General features: G+C 45.3%; 1 protein-coding gene across 3 annotated transcripts in view; it reads left to right on the top strand.

Moving 5' to 3' along the window:
* Positions 1 to 15,277, top strand: part of LOC144770987 (histamine N-methyltransferase A-like) — a 333,433-nt gene that overhangs the window by 261,365 nt on the left and 56,791 nt on the right. For all 3 annotated transcript variants that reach the window (XM_078655856.1, XM_078655858.1, XM_078655857.1), the window contains one exon: positions 578 to 685. In XM_078655856.1, the coding sequence (XP_078511982.1) occupies positions 578 to 685 (108 nt within the window). The remainder of the gene's footprint in view (positions 1 to 577; positions 686 to 15,277) is intronic.

Below are 15,277 nucleotides of genomic sequence, written 5' to 3'. Positions count from 1 at the left end.
CCATAGGGAGCTCTTTTACGTGACACTTCAGGCAATACATTGGTCATCTCCAGAGTGGTCGCTCTGTTGTGTAATGCCTGTGTAAGGCCTGTGGGAAAACTCAGTTACATCGCAGTGTTTACCTTTACAATGCAGGTATTACAATGCAAGACATTACAATGACTTGCGCTGGATGGCGCTCTAACCTAAGGAATAGTATGATTTACTATACCAACACCTTCCCTACTGTATGTAGACTGGAGATGGAATAGTATATTTGACCCCAGTCAAGGCTTTTACTGCAGAAGAAGTGCACAGGGTATATATTATTTTTTTTTAAGTTCTTGGGCACCTTTGCTGTCCCATCGCTTGCCAATAATCATTATACGCACCCCGTCGCCGAGTATTAGATATTATTTGTCCCATTTACCTACAGCTATCAGTGAGCCTTGTCATGTTGTAGTAAAAATACTTTGTAAATAATATAATGTGAGTATGAATTATTAACAGTACGTGAATATTTTGGATGTTCTTATTGAGAAATGTTACTAAATGATTCTACGTCCTCCTCATAGTTGATGTTTCATTCTCTTTTTAGGTGAAATCGACCTACAAATGTTATCACTCATACAGGTGAACCATCCAGGAGTTACAATTAACAATGATGTGGTTGAACCAAGTTCAGAGCAAATCCTAAAATACAAAGGTACCGTCTTCATAATGCAGGCTGAAATCCAGCTGCTAAGTAGAAGGGATATGATTAACATCATGGATGTAACTGAACTGTCAAAGAAAGGTTATTGATAAGAAAAATATGACAAGCAAATCATATGAATGTGGAATATCACATAACATTGCTTCGTAGTGCATACAAATGAGAGAGTAAAAAACAATAAGAAAATGCAACAACAAAAGAAAGAGGGGGAGGGTGAATGAACCTAACTGAAGTCCTTTCATTTGGGGGACCACAAGGGTGGTGGAAAATTGCACGAGGAAGACGACATTTGACATGGAGCCTTTACCTTGTGAGTCAGAGAAAAGTTCATCAAATGTTTACCGAAAGATGGTAAACGAGGGGAATGGAGGCTTAAGGCATTTTGTTTGGTCTGACATTACCCAAAATCTTTTGATTATACTTAAATTATGTGTATAATATACCTACATTTAAGGACTATACGCCAGCCCTTTTCAGCTGTTGGTCTGTTAAGTTTAGTGCCTGCCATGTCTGGTGGCTCACTGGACTAATGCGTCCACTAGGGCCCTGTGTTTGACCTCATGATCACAGATTCGAATCCTGGGCATGGATGCATGACATTACAACGCATGCTTTTACAACGCATGCTTTTACATCGCAACTTTTACAACGCATGCCTTTAACACCTAGACTACTGCAGCAATTCCCCCTCTGTGCTAACATTTGCAGGATCCCCTTTTTCATGACGAGCTCAGCTCGTCATAAGCACAAGAGCAGTGTACTGCATGACGAGCTGAGCTCGTCATGAACATGGAAGGGGTTAAAACGCATAGGGCTTTGGGGTGCTGGATAGTGAATAGTTTAATTTACTATTCCAACTCCAGTCCCCGTGGATAGTAGGGAAGGTATTGGATTGTAAATTAAATCTATTCCCTATCCTAGAGCACCCACCAGCGCAATGCGTTGTAATGGTTTGCGTTGTAAAAGTTGCGATGTAAAAGCATTGCGTGGTAAAAGTTGCGTTGTAAAGGATGTTTCGCCCTGGGTGTCCATCTGAGGTCAGTTAAAGGAGCACCATTGAGTTGGGTGACAATAAACGTCTGTCATTCAGCACCAAGATACCTTTGGGTGAACGTGCGCTTTAAAGATACATAGGTTAATGTGTCATTCACATTTTCTTCCACACACTACAGCAGAGAGTAGAGGGCACTTCACTGTGAGTGATGGGATTCTGCCCTTTCACAGGGAATAGCTCCATATACAAAGTATGTCTGTTAAGTGCTTGGTACTGCTATGCTTTTAAACATTTCTTTAGATCGGTGACAGCCCAGCAGCTTTCTCAACAACAACGCTTTGCAGAAATCTAGACATAAAAAAAGAAGCATTGACTAAGTCAAACTGTTGGCATCCAACTTCAGCCGTATTGGCTTTGCCACTGCCCCTCTCCCCTATAGCTAAACCAAGTAGCTCCATCAGGCGTCAGACAAAATAGTTCAGTCTCAATACATTGAGAGAGGAGGGAAGGAGAGATATAAATAGAGGGAGGATGCGGTAGGAGACGACAGGAAGTGTAACTATGTGGTTCAACAATAAACCAGAAAAGATCAACAAGTAAACATTATATCAAACAATCAGCAATACAATTAGGGGAGGAGAGAAAGGAGAGAGAAAGTAGTGGGGGGTAGAGGAGGAGGGAAAATGAGGATAAGGGAAGAGACAACCGTAGAGACGAGAGGAAGTCTGTCTAAAGACCGACTGGGTAGGTGACGACCAAGGAGGGAATCCACGGCCCATCTCCTCAATAGCTAAACCAGATAGCTCCATCGGGCATCAGACAAAATAGTAATAATAATAATAATAGATGATCGCTATCTCGCAGCTGGACATTCTGACAGGATCTGAAAATGTATGGGATCGGTCAGTTCTGAGGGTTCGCGCTATTGATTAAATCAAGCGTCTTTGTTAGTGCAACAAGTCCTGCCGTGTGGGGGCAATAAACTATGTTTGCAAGGGTCGGTTAGTGCCTGGGACCGGATTGAGCAGCCAGGTGCGGTCAGGGAGGTTATCAGAAGGGCTTGCTCGTGTACGGAGGATGAAAGTACAAACAGGTTTAGGGCGGGAAGTGTCTCCGGGGCTTTGTCATGAGGACAAGGTTTTACAAACCCAGTATGTTTGGTCAATCTTATAGGGTACTGTTTCTTTTTGCACTGTGTCTCATGTTTCTATGTAATGCTGGCAAAAAAATGAATGGTGCATATTGGAAATTTATTTTGGAAATGAGTCAGGTTTCTGCATTGTAATGTAGTGGTCATTGATATGGGCTGTGCTCAGTGTCTTAAACGATTTACTATGCTAAATGTTTTTGGGTAAAATGTATGGCTTTAACTTTTTTGACAAGGATCACACTGAGTGTCTGTGTCAATTAAGGAATTATATTTTCACCTTTTTCTATAATGTCACCTGTGTCTCCTCACAGTTTGCATCTCTTTGCCTATAGGGTACTCTTTTTTTTTTTACACTTAACAACTTTTGCCTATTTAAATCTGGTGGCCTCATTCGCTAAACGTTATATGGTCTTGTGATAATCCTGCATATGAAGTATATTTTTTACATAAAGTCTACGTATTTTTGATACAACCTTACGACTGCTATCCGTCTGTGGTGGGTCATTGGGTTTACTGTATGTGATCATAAATGCTTAACTAACTATCGCCCTGAAGATTAGCCTTGTCTGCTCGCGCCACGCAACCTAGAGGGTGAGCAGGGTTTATTCTTATGGAGAAGTTCCCTTGCCCTGATTAGAGGAGAAGGTCCCTGCTTGTCACAAGTGCATACCCGTGCCAACCAGAGACCTCTGATTCTAACAATGACGCTGCGCAGGTGGGGTGCGATGGTGCTGCTTGCTCTGTTGAAGATGTCGTGCGGGAAGGGGTCCAATGGAGAGCCGGAGTGGATTGAGCGCATGGTCTTAATGGTGTCATCGATGCTAATGCTGGCCCTGGCCAGCAGGGTGTCGTGGTCGACGGTGTATGGAGGGTCTGTTGTGTTGCTGTCTGTTGGGGATGTCTGGGTGTTGAAGCTGTCATGGATGTCTGCTATCTTGTGGTGAAAGAAGGTGGAGAGGGAGTCACACAGTGCCTGCGACGGCAGGATGTCGTTGGTGTTGGAGAGTTCCTTTACGATGTTGAAGAGCTCCTTGCTATTGTGTGCGTTATTGTCGAGGCGGTCTTTGAAGGAGGTCCTCTTGGCTGCCCTGTTGAGGTGGTGGTGGTTACGGATGGCGTCTTTGTGTGCTGCGTGGCTGTCAGAGTTCACGGGAGGTTTCAATTGTGTGACCCTACAGTATCCGCCATTTGCTCTATTTACCTCAGGATACACATGAAAAGAACTCACAGGGCCTTTAGTTGGCGGATTTGCTGGCACCGTTGGAATTCCAACATGGCTGCCAGTACACCCGCGGTTCAGCGTTCTAGTGTTTACTGAATTTTCATCGGAACAGGTGAAAGCGTGCTCATAAACATTCCAAATCGCACTTCAAATGAGATTTCAGCCCGACAACACCTACCTCACACTCGTCGTAGAAGTTAGGGTAGGCCTCGTCGTTTCTTTCGTGAATTAGCTTCGACGGTCTCCTGACACCTCGACTCACAGGTTAGTGTTGTCGTATTTCCGAAAGCATTGTGAACTAGAGTAATTACGCATAGTTGAGTTTCAAGTTCTCGACAGAGACTAGCGTCGCTTAGCTAAGTGCGTCAGAGTTTTCAGAGTAGTGTTAGAGCTAAACTCCAGGATATTTGTAGCTGATAACACTCCTAGTATTCAGAGGGAGAACGGTGCTTCGAGTGAACGCGCTTGCTCTCCGTTAAATAGTTTCCCAGACTCTCGTCATAGAAATTCTAAGGAGCTCCTGTACAGAGTACAAGTGTAGCGAGGTTAGTCACATTTTACTCGTACCTGAAGAAGATTACCAGTCTTGTAAAAAACTCTATAGGAGACTGCGAGTCCAAGCATATCTCCTCAGTCCAGAATAGAGTTACACCCTCATAAAGAAAAGTGAAGTCTTGACAATCCGTTGTTAGAAGCAGAACTAGAGTCTATCTTAATTCTCAGTGAAGTTTCCCCCATTCCAGTTTTGACTAGAAGAACAGTGTACAACGCTCTGACCAATAATACTCAACAATCTTCATTACACCTACACGAAGAGAAAGAAGAGTGTTAATAAGAGTCAGAGCATTTCTGTTGAACATTAGAGTAATAAGTGTTAACTGTTACGGCTTACTGTTTTAATAAGAAGACGAAGCGAGTGTCCAGGACTGTCTCTTCTCTCAATCCCAATTCCCTATTCCCCCGTGTAGTACTTACCTGGTGGGAGTTGAGAAATCTCCCACGGGAGTGTCCTAGCGGGGGCATTGGGAATTAGCAGCCATCTGCTCCTGTGTTACTTGAATGCGATTGGGAAGTCGCCCTGACAGTGGCTGTCCGGAGTTTGTTCACTGTGCCATTTCTTCTCTAGTTTCCGGCAGGCTTGCTTGGAGGCTAGGAGTTCTGGGGTGAACCAGCTGGCCCTCTTGCTGATGTCTGTGTGGGGGGGTTTCTTCAGCGGGGCGAGGGTGTTGGCGCAGTCCTCAATCCAATATCTGAGGTTGTGGGCAGCATCGTCGGTGTTGGAGGTGTGGTATTGAGTTTTAACAAGCCAAAGTACACAGAAAATAACTCTTGATACCTTAGAATAGAAGTTGGCACGGAAACTGGAATACAAAAGACAAGTTTAATAAGACCCCATGAGGTGGTGGTACATTCAAACAGCACCCTTCAGTAATGCAAGAAGTATCATACCAAACAGAAGGCACATGGTCCTTTTATACCCATGCAAGGGTTTGAAAAGTAGGCGGTACACACATAAGACGATTTCATGTACATATAAGGACATTTTTGGAACACATCCAACATGTGGGAGGAGTTTAACAACTTGACCAGTTTGGGGAAACATCTCTCAACAGTGATCGATTAATAACAGATGTGGTTTGATTGCGCATGCGCAAACCTTGACCACGAGCTAAAGATAGCCTGTTGCTGGGCAGACCATGCGGTCAACTGGCGAGGCGGTAGGACAAAGAGCATGGTGACCATGAGGTAATGTAGACACTTAAAATGGAGGCTGTAAATACAAAATGGCCTCCGAAAACCGGTCAACATAACAACGGAAACTCGCGTAGCTTCAGCGAATGCTAACTTAATCACTGCCAATTTACGACAGACGATCCTTTTAGCATTTAGCTGAAGCTACCTCCGTAGCTTGAGTAGTCCTGATATACATCATTAATATCAATGAGCATTATTTTAGCTATTTCTTGGTTTATGATTTGTTGGGCTTTTATCTCAGTAGTATTTATCTTGGACGGGATACAGGCAGTAATACAAATGGAACATAGTGTGGGACCACATTGCAAACATAAACAGAGAGTAAAGAATAAAGCAATTATTGCACATAGAATTGTCAATAGTTTCCAACCCCAGGTGGTGAGTAATGTCCAGATCCACCCCAAAAATGTCCATGTACCATTTCCAGGATGGATTTTAGCAGCAATCTTATGTAATTTAGAGATTGCACCATATACTGAAGGCGAATTATCAGGTACAAACACGCAACAACTACTTCCGATAATGCGACATGCACCTCCTCGATCAGCTAATATAACGTCTAGAACCATCCAGTTCTGGAGCACTACAATCCTAGTAATTTGAAGCTCTTCGGTGATATTTCCTAATGCCATAGCAGTTTGATTAGCAATGGCTTCTACAATACGTGTTAATCGTCTCACTTTCCTACTATTCAAGGCAGCACCTACAAAATCAAACAGGCCTAAATTAAAATCGACATATTGTTGTAGTGAGGTGTCGGTTTGGTCCACATCGTCTATTTTTATAGTTCTCTTAACTTTATTTACAATTAATTCATGATATAATACAACATGTTTATGGTACATTTCAGGTGCTTTAAACACAGGGGGCAGTATAAACGATACATAACATATCCCTGACCATCCCATTGGAAGTCGGTGGTAGCCTTTATTCCGGCAAATAAAGAAAGTATTATGCGCACCCCTTCGGAAGAGCAGCGTATTATAGCTCTGAAGTGTTTTAACATATCAAGGCCCACAATATTGTCTGGTGTGTTCGGAGACAACAAAAATGGACAGGGAGCTGTAAACTTATCAATGTGGAATGGAAGTGGTTGTGACAATGGGCTAAGGGAAGGTGTTCCATCGAACCCTATCGATGTAATCGTTGTGGCAGACAGGGGAGCCCTCGGAACCAATTGTTTAGACAAGGCGCTACGAGTAGCTCCTGTATCAACCAGAAACCAATCAGTAGAACCCAAAACATGTGCTGTAATATATGGACCCCTCTGATCTACTGGAACTTCAACCGATTCCATACCCCATCCTGGGCAATTCTATGCATAAGCAGCATCTTGAAATTCAGAAGAACCACAATCAGATATTTGGTACTGGTTTTGCCTATCAAAGGTATTTTACCCGTCTTGTCTACGCCCACTGGATTCAATCCTAGCACGATCATCCGTACTCCCTCTAGGGCCTGAATATCCGTTTCTGTTTCTAGCTTGGCCTCGGCAACGTTGATTTTGCTGGGCACGCAACACTGGACAATCTGAAAATCCAATGCCCAAACTGTTTGCAGTACGCACACTGATATACGGATAGACCAGGACGAGAATAAGACGGGCCATTAGACCCACTTCTGCCTCTATCATTTCCTCTAGCAGGCGTGCCATAAACGTGAGCCATCTTAACTTCTGTTTTCAGATCTTTGGTCTTTTTATCGTCATTTTCTTTGGCCACCAACTCCTGCCTCCCATGGAGCGGCAGTGAAGCACAATGGAGGATTGATTCCAGCGGATTTCGACTGTGTTACCGACCACCTCAAATGCCACGCTCATGGGGCACGATAACTAATTGCAAAATAGACCAGACTGGGTCATTTTTTGAAGAAGGGCCCATTCAATCCCTGGAATTAATAAACCAGCTGATTTTTGCTGATTTATTTAGGAAAGTAGGCATACTATCCTTTATTTAGTTTTTTGGAGTGTAGTAGGGATCAACATAGGTCCTGATGAATAAGCAGAGGGGGTCTGCTTATGAAACATGTTGACCAAGTAAGGCATAATAAGTAACCTTACCACAACCCCTTTTTAACATTTTCAGCTAGGGAAGCAAATCAATTATTTTTTCCACTAGCCAGGAAATTTTTAATTTTATTTCACCTTAACCTCCCCTCCTACACCACACATAGCCTATCGTCACAACAACAAGTGCTCCCGCGTAGTCCGTAGGCCGCAGCACGCCCCGCCCCGTAGAGGGACGGGAAGACCCCAATGATGAAGCATGACACTATGGGATTCATAGTGTGTGAGGGGTATTTTAAAAACACTTAGTGCTTTTCCTTGTCAATCACATTCAATCAATCAATCAAAGCATTGATCAGATATACACACTATTTTCACAACACATTAAAATTGAATTAAAAACACATTAAAATTGAAAATCAAATACAACTTTATTGTTTTGATAGAATCATATTGTTTGTAAACATTGACACTGGAGGCTGATTCTATCAGTCATACCTCTACTCTCCCCTTTGTGATTAACTCAATCTCATAACACTGAGCCATTGTTAAAAGAGAAGCGGGAGTCGAAGTGGTCCACAAACTTTCACTAGCTTTCAATCGTTTAGCAATTTCTCGTAAGAGGTTCGCTACATATTTGTCAACAAACAGATGCCTATCCGTATCATCTGTTAACGATTGACCACTAAAGTCATTGAAAGCTTCCACATAAGACGATTTCATGTACATATAAGGACATTTTTGGAACATGTCCAACATGTGGGAGGAGTTTAACACCTTGACCAGTTTGGGGAAACATCTCTCAACAGTGATCGATTAATAACAGATGTGGTTTGATTGCGCATGCGCGAACCTTGACCAGGAGCTAAAGATAGCCTGTTGCTGGGCAGACCATACGGTCAACTGGCGAGGAGGTAGGACAAAGAGCATGGTAACCATGAGGTAATATAGACATTTAAAATGGAGGCCGTAAATACAAAATGGCCTCCAAAAAACGGTCAACATAACAACGGCAACTTTCGTAGCTTCAGCGAATGCTAACCTAATCGCTGCCAATTTACGACAGAGGGTTCGGTGGGTTGGCTGAGAGTCAGGTTTGCGTGTAGTTGGTCTTCGGTGATTTTTCTCCAGCAGCGGCGGGGGATCTGTTGGGTGCGGTGGTATTTGGTGTGTTTCTGGAAGGCGAAGTGGATGCAGCGGTGGTCAGTCCAGAGGAGTTTGGTGGTGTGGGTGATGGCGACGTACGGTCTTAAGGAGAAGACTGGGTCGAGCGTGTGGCTGGCAGAGTGGGTGGGCGCTGTGACGAGTTGCTTCAGTCCGAGGTTGGCAAGGTTATCGATCAGGGTTGTGGAGTTGTTGTTGTTGTTCTCAAGGTGAAAGTTCAGGACACCGAGGAGGATGTAGTCAGTGGAGGTCAAGGCATGCGTGCTGATCAATTCGGCGATGGAGTTGCTGAACTGGGGGCGGGATCCGGGGGGTCGGTAGATGAGTGTGCCTCTGAGGGTGGAATTACGGTCTGTGTGGATCTGGAAATGCATGTGTTCGGCAGTGCTGAGCGCGTCGTCGGTGCTAGTCGAGACCCTGATGTTGTACTCGTGGACAATGGCGATTCCTCCTCCGACTCCATTGGTGCGGTCTCTGCGGGTGATCCTGGAGCCGTCTGGGATGGCCATAGCGATGTCGGGTGTGGAGGAGTCGTTCAACCAGGTCTCTGTCAGGAAGACAATGTCCGGAGAGGTTGTGTCAAGCAGGTCCCAGAGCTCCACGGCATGCTTGCGTGCGGAGCGGGTGTTCAGTAGTATGCATTGGAGGTGGTTGGGGTCTTTCTTGGTGGGTGTTTCATTGGCCCTGAGGCTGGTGTAGCTGCAGTTCCGGCAGGTGAAGGGGCCTGTGTGCTTTTCGGGGTGACCTTGAAGCAGGTGTGGCTCGGTCCGGAGTTGAGAGCGTGCAGAATGCTGGCGTCGTATTGGCGGTGGTCGTCGTGGCAGGTGCGGGTGCCAGTCGTTCTGGCCCTGGGCGCGGTCCAGGCGCAGATGGGCGCAGACGGGATCCCCTTAGGCATGCCTTCTGCGCGCCAGCAGCATGGCCGCACAGCAGCTGGCATATATGGGGAGGTGGGAGGGAGGCGCAGCTGAGAGGCGGGGGCAGCGAATGGGCAGTGGGCAGACAGGGGGGGCAGGCCGCAGGGGACGCAGCGGCGAGGGCGGTGGGGGACAATGAACAAGTGGAACAGAGGGCAGAAGGCAACAAAAAATTAGGGAAAAATGAGTGGAACAGAGGTCAGAAAGGCACAAATAAACAGGGAAAAATGAGTGGCACAGAGGGCAGAACGGGCAGAGAAGCACGGGGCAGCGACAGGAACAGAAGGGAAAACCGGGCAGAGGCATGGGGGCAGCGAGTGGAACAGAAGGGAAAACCCGGCAGAGACACAGGGGCAGCGAGGGGTACAGAAGGAAAGACCAGAGAGAGAGAGCACGGGGACAGCGAGGGGAACAGAGGGAAGAAAAAGGGGCACGGACCACGTACAGGCAGCGGGGGAAGACAGACAACAGCAGTCACAGACACAACAATGAAAATACTGGCAATACAATAAAAGCAATAGACCGGAGGATGAACGAACCTCCTGACTGGCACAATGCTCCCTTCAAAGTCAGGAGCACTGTGCCATGTTGAAATCCCTTAGAATAGTGCACTCTCAAATATTTTGCAGCAAGGCAAACAGGATGTGCTTCACAAGTGTGAAAAGTGTCCCCTGGAACTTTTCCCCACTAGTTACGGAGTTTCCAGGAGTAACCCTAACCCACTGGCTACTGAACTGTACAAAAGTGAACCTCATTACCATCTCCTCAGAACACATCCTGGATCTGTAGAAGAGGAAAAAAAGGACTCAGCCTGCTGTCTGAATACTGAGGATCTCTCGATGTGCTCTCACGTGTACTCAGAACAGTGGATTCTAAGGTTCAATTAGCTGACCTCCTCTGTGGCTGCAGGGACACAATAAGCTGCATGAGGCCTTATTCCTGAAGGGCCCAGTGGAAAAGTATCAACTGGAACTGGCCTGAACCCTTCTTATGACCTCTGCTGGTGTGAAGACTGGCCCATACGTGCTCTCGATGAGGTCCTGGCATCTTAGAAGAGACCAATAGGAGCTGCTCCAAGAACTCTGAAGTGTTGGGAATTTTTCGGCTTACAAGACCTCTGGAGTATCAGCGGGACTTCACAAAGGTGTCTGACTTCATTGAAAATAGCTTCAGGCTTGCCATCCTAAAGTAGTTTGAGCTCCATATAAAAATATAAGGGCCCGATTGAAATTTTGGTGGAGGGCGGACTGCATCACTACGTTTGTGGTGTTCCTTTCCTGCCAACATTATAGTCCGGTTTTGAAGTCGAGCGGACTAGAGTTTGACAACAGCAGAGACTTTTCCATCTTTGCCATGGTCAAACTTCTATGACAGCTGGACAGGCTGTAGGATTTCGCTATATGTCCAACCACCAAATTTAGATGAGCAATCAGAGAGGCACTTTTCAATGCCCGTCACCACCAGGAAAACTCAGGGCATAAGGGGCATTGAAAAGTGCCCAATGCCGTCATGGTGAAGGGGGAATTGTGGTTATCTTATTTGCAAAAAGGTAATCCTGCTTTGGGATTTTCTTTATACAAATCAACAAAATTGTAACTTTGCCATACAGCTCGTTGATGTGTGAGAGAACCCTTGGGAAATATTACAATATATTGTCAAGAACCGCTTTAGCAGTGTTACCTCTCAATACTTCAAATGTCTGCCGGGCTGATAAGCATTTCAAACTTTGATGGTTGGTCTCTCCATCAGGGAGACAAAGTAAATGACTCTATCACCCTGACAGGGGACTGGCCAGCCATCAGCAGATAAATGAGGCCCTAGGTAGAAAGCTTGATCGGGCTAAGGCAGGAACACTATCCCCCCATGCAAGGGCTTCGTCTACCACAAAACTTTAATTGCTCCCTCTCCAAACTTTTCCCACCAAAGCCAACGGTTTCAATGAGCCCTCATCCAGTGGCTATTCAGCTTCAAGAGTACTTTCGCAAGTATAACCTACAGCCTTGCTCTTCTAAAGAATTTTAACTTCCATTTCAGAGTCTAAGGGTCAAGATAAAATGTTCGATAGGATGACTTTGCATGGCACAAGATTGTGTCAATGTCACAGTCACCTGTGAACAGTACTCCTCATTGGGGTTTTGATTTTTCATGGTGCCTTTATTGTGAAATCTTTAAGTATCCAAAGCTCTTGTTTGCCTATTGAATTTTTTTGTCATCATGGTGACATTTCATTTGTTAAATTTGTGTAAATTGTAGTGGGGGTTTTATTCAGTTTTGGGCGGAATTTGCGTAGTATCAAAACTCCGCGAAATGGTAAAAAATCCCCACGAGCACGCAAAATTTCAATGAACACGCGGAATTTCTTGTTCAGTCCATTTGCAATGCTTTTTTCCTGTTCGCGAATGCTGTTTGCGGGTTCGGGAGAAATATCTCTCAAACACTCATTTTGAAAGTGCGAATAAGCAAAAAATTCAGCGAAGCCGCGAATATCGGATTTTTAAGCAATTGCGCGTTCTCCGTGGAACGCAAAATTACCCAAATTCCGCAAATTCAGCAAGCGGAACGGAATTTATCACCCAGGCCTACTTTTTACCTGCTATGGTACTTCTAAATGCTCAATTCATTTTTCCTACGTTTGTGGTTCTGAAAATTCTGGACTCGTGTAAAAAAACGTTGTCGTAGCATGACGAATTTGGTATCAAAAGACCGAGAATGGCTAGTACACTATGTACAAGCATTTTCGTCATGTTCGAGTAACGATTTCACCCCGAAATCGGCATTATCGTTCTGAACCCTTGGGTTCCATTTTGTGCACGGCAGCCATTTTGTGAGTTGCCCTCACATAGGCAGACAAATTAAGCCAAATTCGATTCCAAAGGACACGCACACCTTAATTGACTTTTCTGCTACCTGGGCAAGCTGGAACCATAGGCCAAGCCTGTTTGGTCAGTTCCTCTCCCAGTGGCCGAACGAGATAGCATCAAGGCACAACATGCCATAAACCTTTTTCATCACACACACACCCTGCCTAATCTTGCTCACACCTGCCCTTGCTCTTTTCTCTCTTACTTGCTTTATGATGAGGAGGTACCCCGTTTTATTGGGGGTACACCGATATCTGATGAGAATGTTGGGCCTTGCCGGGTAATTTGTTGTGGGCTGGACGAACTGAAATATGGGCTTGTCATCATGACTCTGCTTTTTCTTTGTAGTAAAAACATGTGAATGGTATACTAAAATGTAAGGAATGTTTGCCTAAAGCATAATATTTCGTATAAAAGGAGAAGCCTGGCTTTGTAAGATTGAGCAGTCTCCTGAGAATATACACACCGTGTTGTTGTACTTCTAGGACGCCTGTTACTTGGTTGCAGCCAATAAATTTGATCTTTGACTTCATCTAGGAGACTCTGAGTTTCTGTGTCTGAATCAGGAAAGTACTCGAGGTCTTTGGGTGTTGTCCCTGGCACCGCTGGGTTACCGGTTCAGTACCGGTTCTGAAAAACCAAGTACCTCAGTTGGCGCCCAATGTGGGGCGATACCAGCGGTACCGGTCCAAGCCAGAGATTCGTGAGGAGCTTCGTGTGAAAATTCTGGAGGAAGGCCGCCACTTCATCGACCCCTGCATGTCGACGTGGTCCGAAAGTCTTTGGTGCGAGGTTCCCCGCTTCCCGACGGCCACAAAGGACTGCTGCCCTGGCTATCGCCCTGATTTGGACCCTTGATGTTTGGTAGAGCGAAGCGATAGACGAGTCTTCTGGTGACGTCATCGATATCTCAGTTAAGTATAAGTGGAGCATCTCCCAGTCCTTAGTTGGTTTTAGTTTTGGGTATCCCTCCGGGATCTTTGATTTGGAACTTGCAAGTACCAAAGCCGAAGGACTCGTGTATTCACGAGAAATATCGTAAACGATAATCCTTTGAAGTTTGAAGCTAGACTAGAGAGCGAAGATGCCTGGTCTTAGCAGACTTGGAAATTTGTTTTGTCTTGGTTGTAATAATAGGGATTCCCGATTGGAGGACTCGTGTCCGGTTCCTCCGATTGGAACTCCAACCTATGAATTGTATGTGAAACATGGAGTAGGCCCCATCACATACAATGAAGTGTGGATCAAATACACCAGAAAAGATGGTGTTTTAAAATGGCCCCAATATGGTAGCTTTGACACGGAAATCTTAGATAATCTCGAAGTTAAACTTTTTAAGAAGAAAGCCCGGCCGGCGATGTTTGACTCTTTCCGCCTATGGCGTAAGGAAGCCAAACAGAAGGAAATTAAATTAGCAAAGAAAAATAAGAGAGAAAGGGGTATCTCGATAATGCAAGCTGCTATGCAGTTTAAAGATAACGAAGAAGAACAGATGAGTGAGCAGTTGCACAGGCAACGTAAAATGGTCGTCGATAAATGCTATCCAGTTTTGCCGCCTCTTCAGCAAGATGCAGCAAAAGACCTTGAAAAAGATCCCCTAATGTCACATTTGTTAAGCTCGCCACCCCCTTATGCGCAGAATGCTACAGCACCTCCGCAACCTTTAGTTGCGCAACCTGTGATTGCATTGCCTCCTGCTCCTCCACAGCCACCAGCTACTCTTCAGCTGGCTCCTGCTCCTCCGGTGCAGCCTCCTCAAGGGCCACTGGCTTTTACATCTGCTCTTCCTATACTTCCTACAATTTTGACTACTATATCGACTCCCACTTCTAGTATTCCTTCTGACACTGCCTCTGCATCTGCCTTGTCCCACCCTGCTTTTCCGCTCGTCTTTTCATCGACTTCTCCTTCTGTTCGTCAGAGAGTGGCTAGTACTGTTACTAGTCTCCTATATCCTCTCTTTGGTGCAACAAGTGTAACTCCTGACACAGAGCGCAAGCAGTTGCGTAGTCAACTGCCTGATTCTAGGGAGAAGGAAACGTTGAATTATTTGGCACATAGATGGATGACCGAACCGACTAAATATGGTCTAGAATCTGTTATGGATGTCTTCCATCAGTGGGAAGCGTCGAAGCAGAGATACGTTTTTGAGAAAATGTGTGCTTTTCTGTGTGAAGATTTAGAGGACAATGATTTGGAATCTAATCCGCCCGAGTTGAGCCATGTACGGTTCGAGTTTTCAAAAGGCGCAATTGTGGGTCCAGATGTTAAGAAAGCAGTTGCGACGTTGTTGTCGCTTAGGACTGAAGGTGTTTTCAAGTCGTTGTTTGAGTCTGATTCTTCTGTCAAAAAGAAGGGAAGACAATACCCAATGAGAGAAGTTCCTCCAGTATGGAAGGAAGAAGTAGCGGCTGGTCCTGGTAATAACCCCCCAGCTGTTCCAGCACACTTTCAGCATGTGTGGGTACATGTTCCATGGAAGCGAGCTGACGTTTTGGCCCTTAAACAGACATTG

Source organism: Lissotriton helveticus, chromosome 7, assembly GCF_964261635.1.
Source record: "Lissotriton helveticus chromosome 7, aLisHel1.1, whole genome shotgun sequence".
Classification (NCBI taxonomy): Eukaryota; Metazoa; Chordata; class Amphibia; order Caudata; family Salamandridae; genus Lissotriton; species Lissotriton helveticus.
The sequence above is the reverse complement of the archived record's forward strand: the minus strand, read 5'-3'. Positions and strand labels throughout refer to the sequence as shown.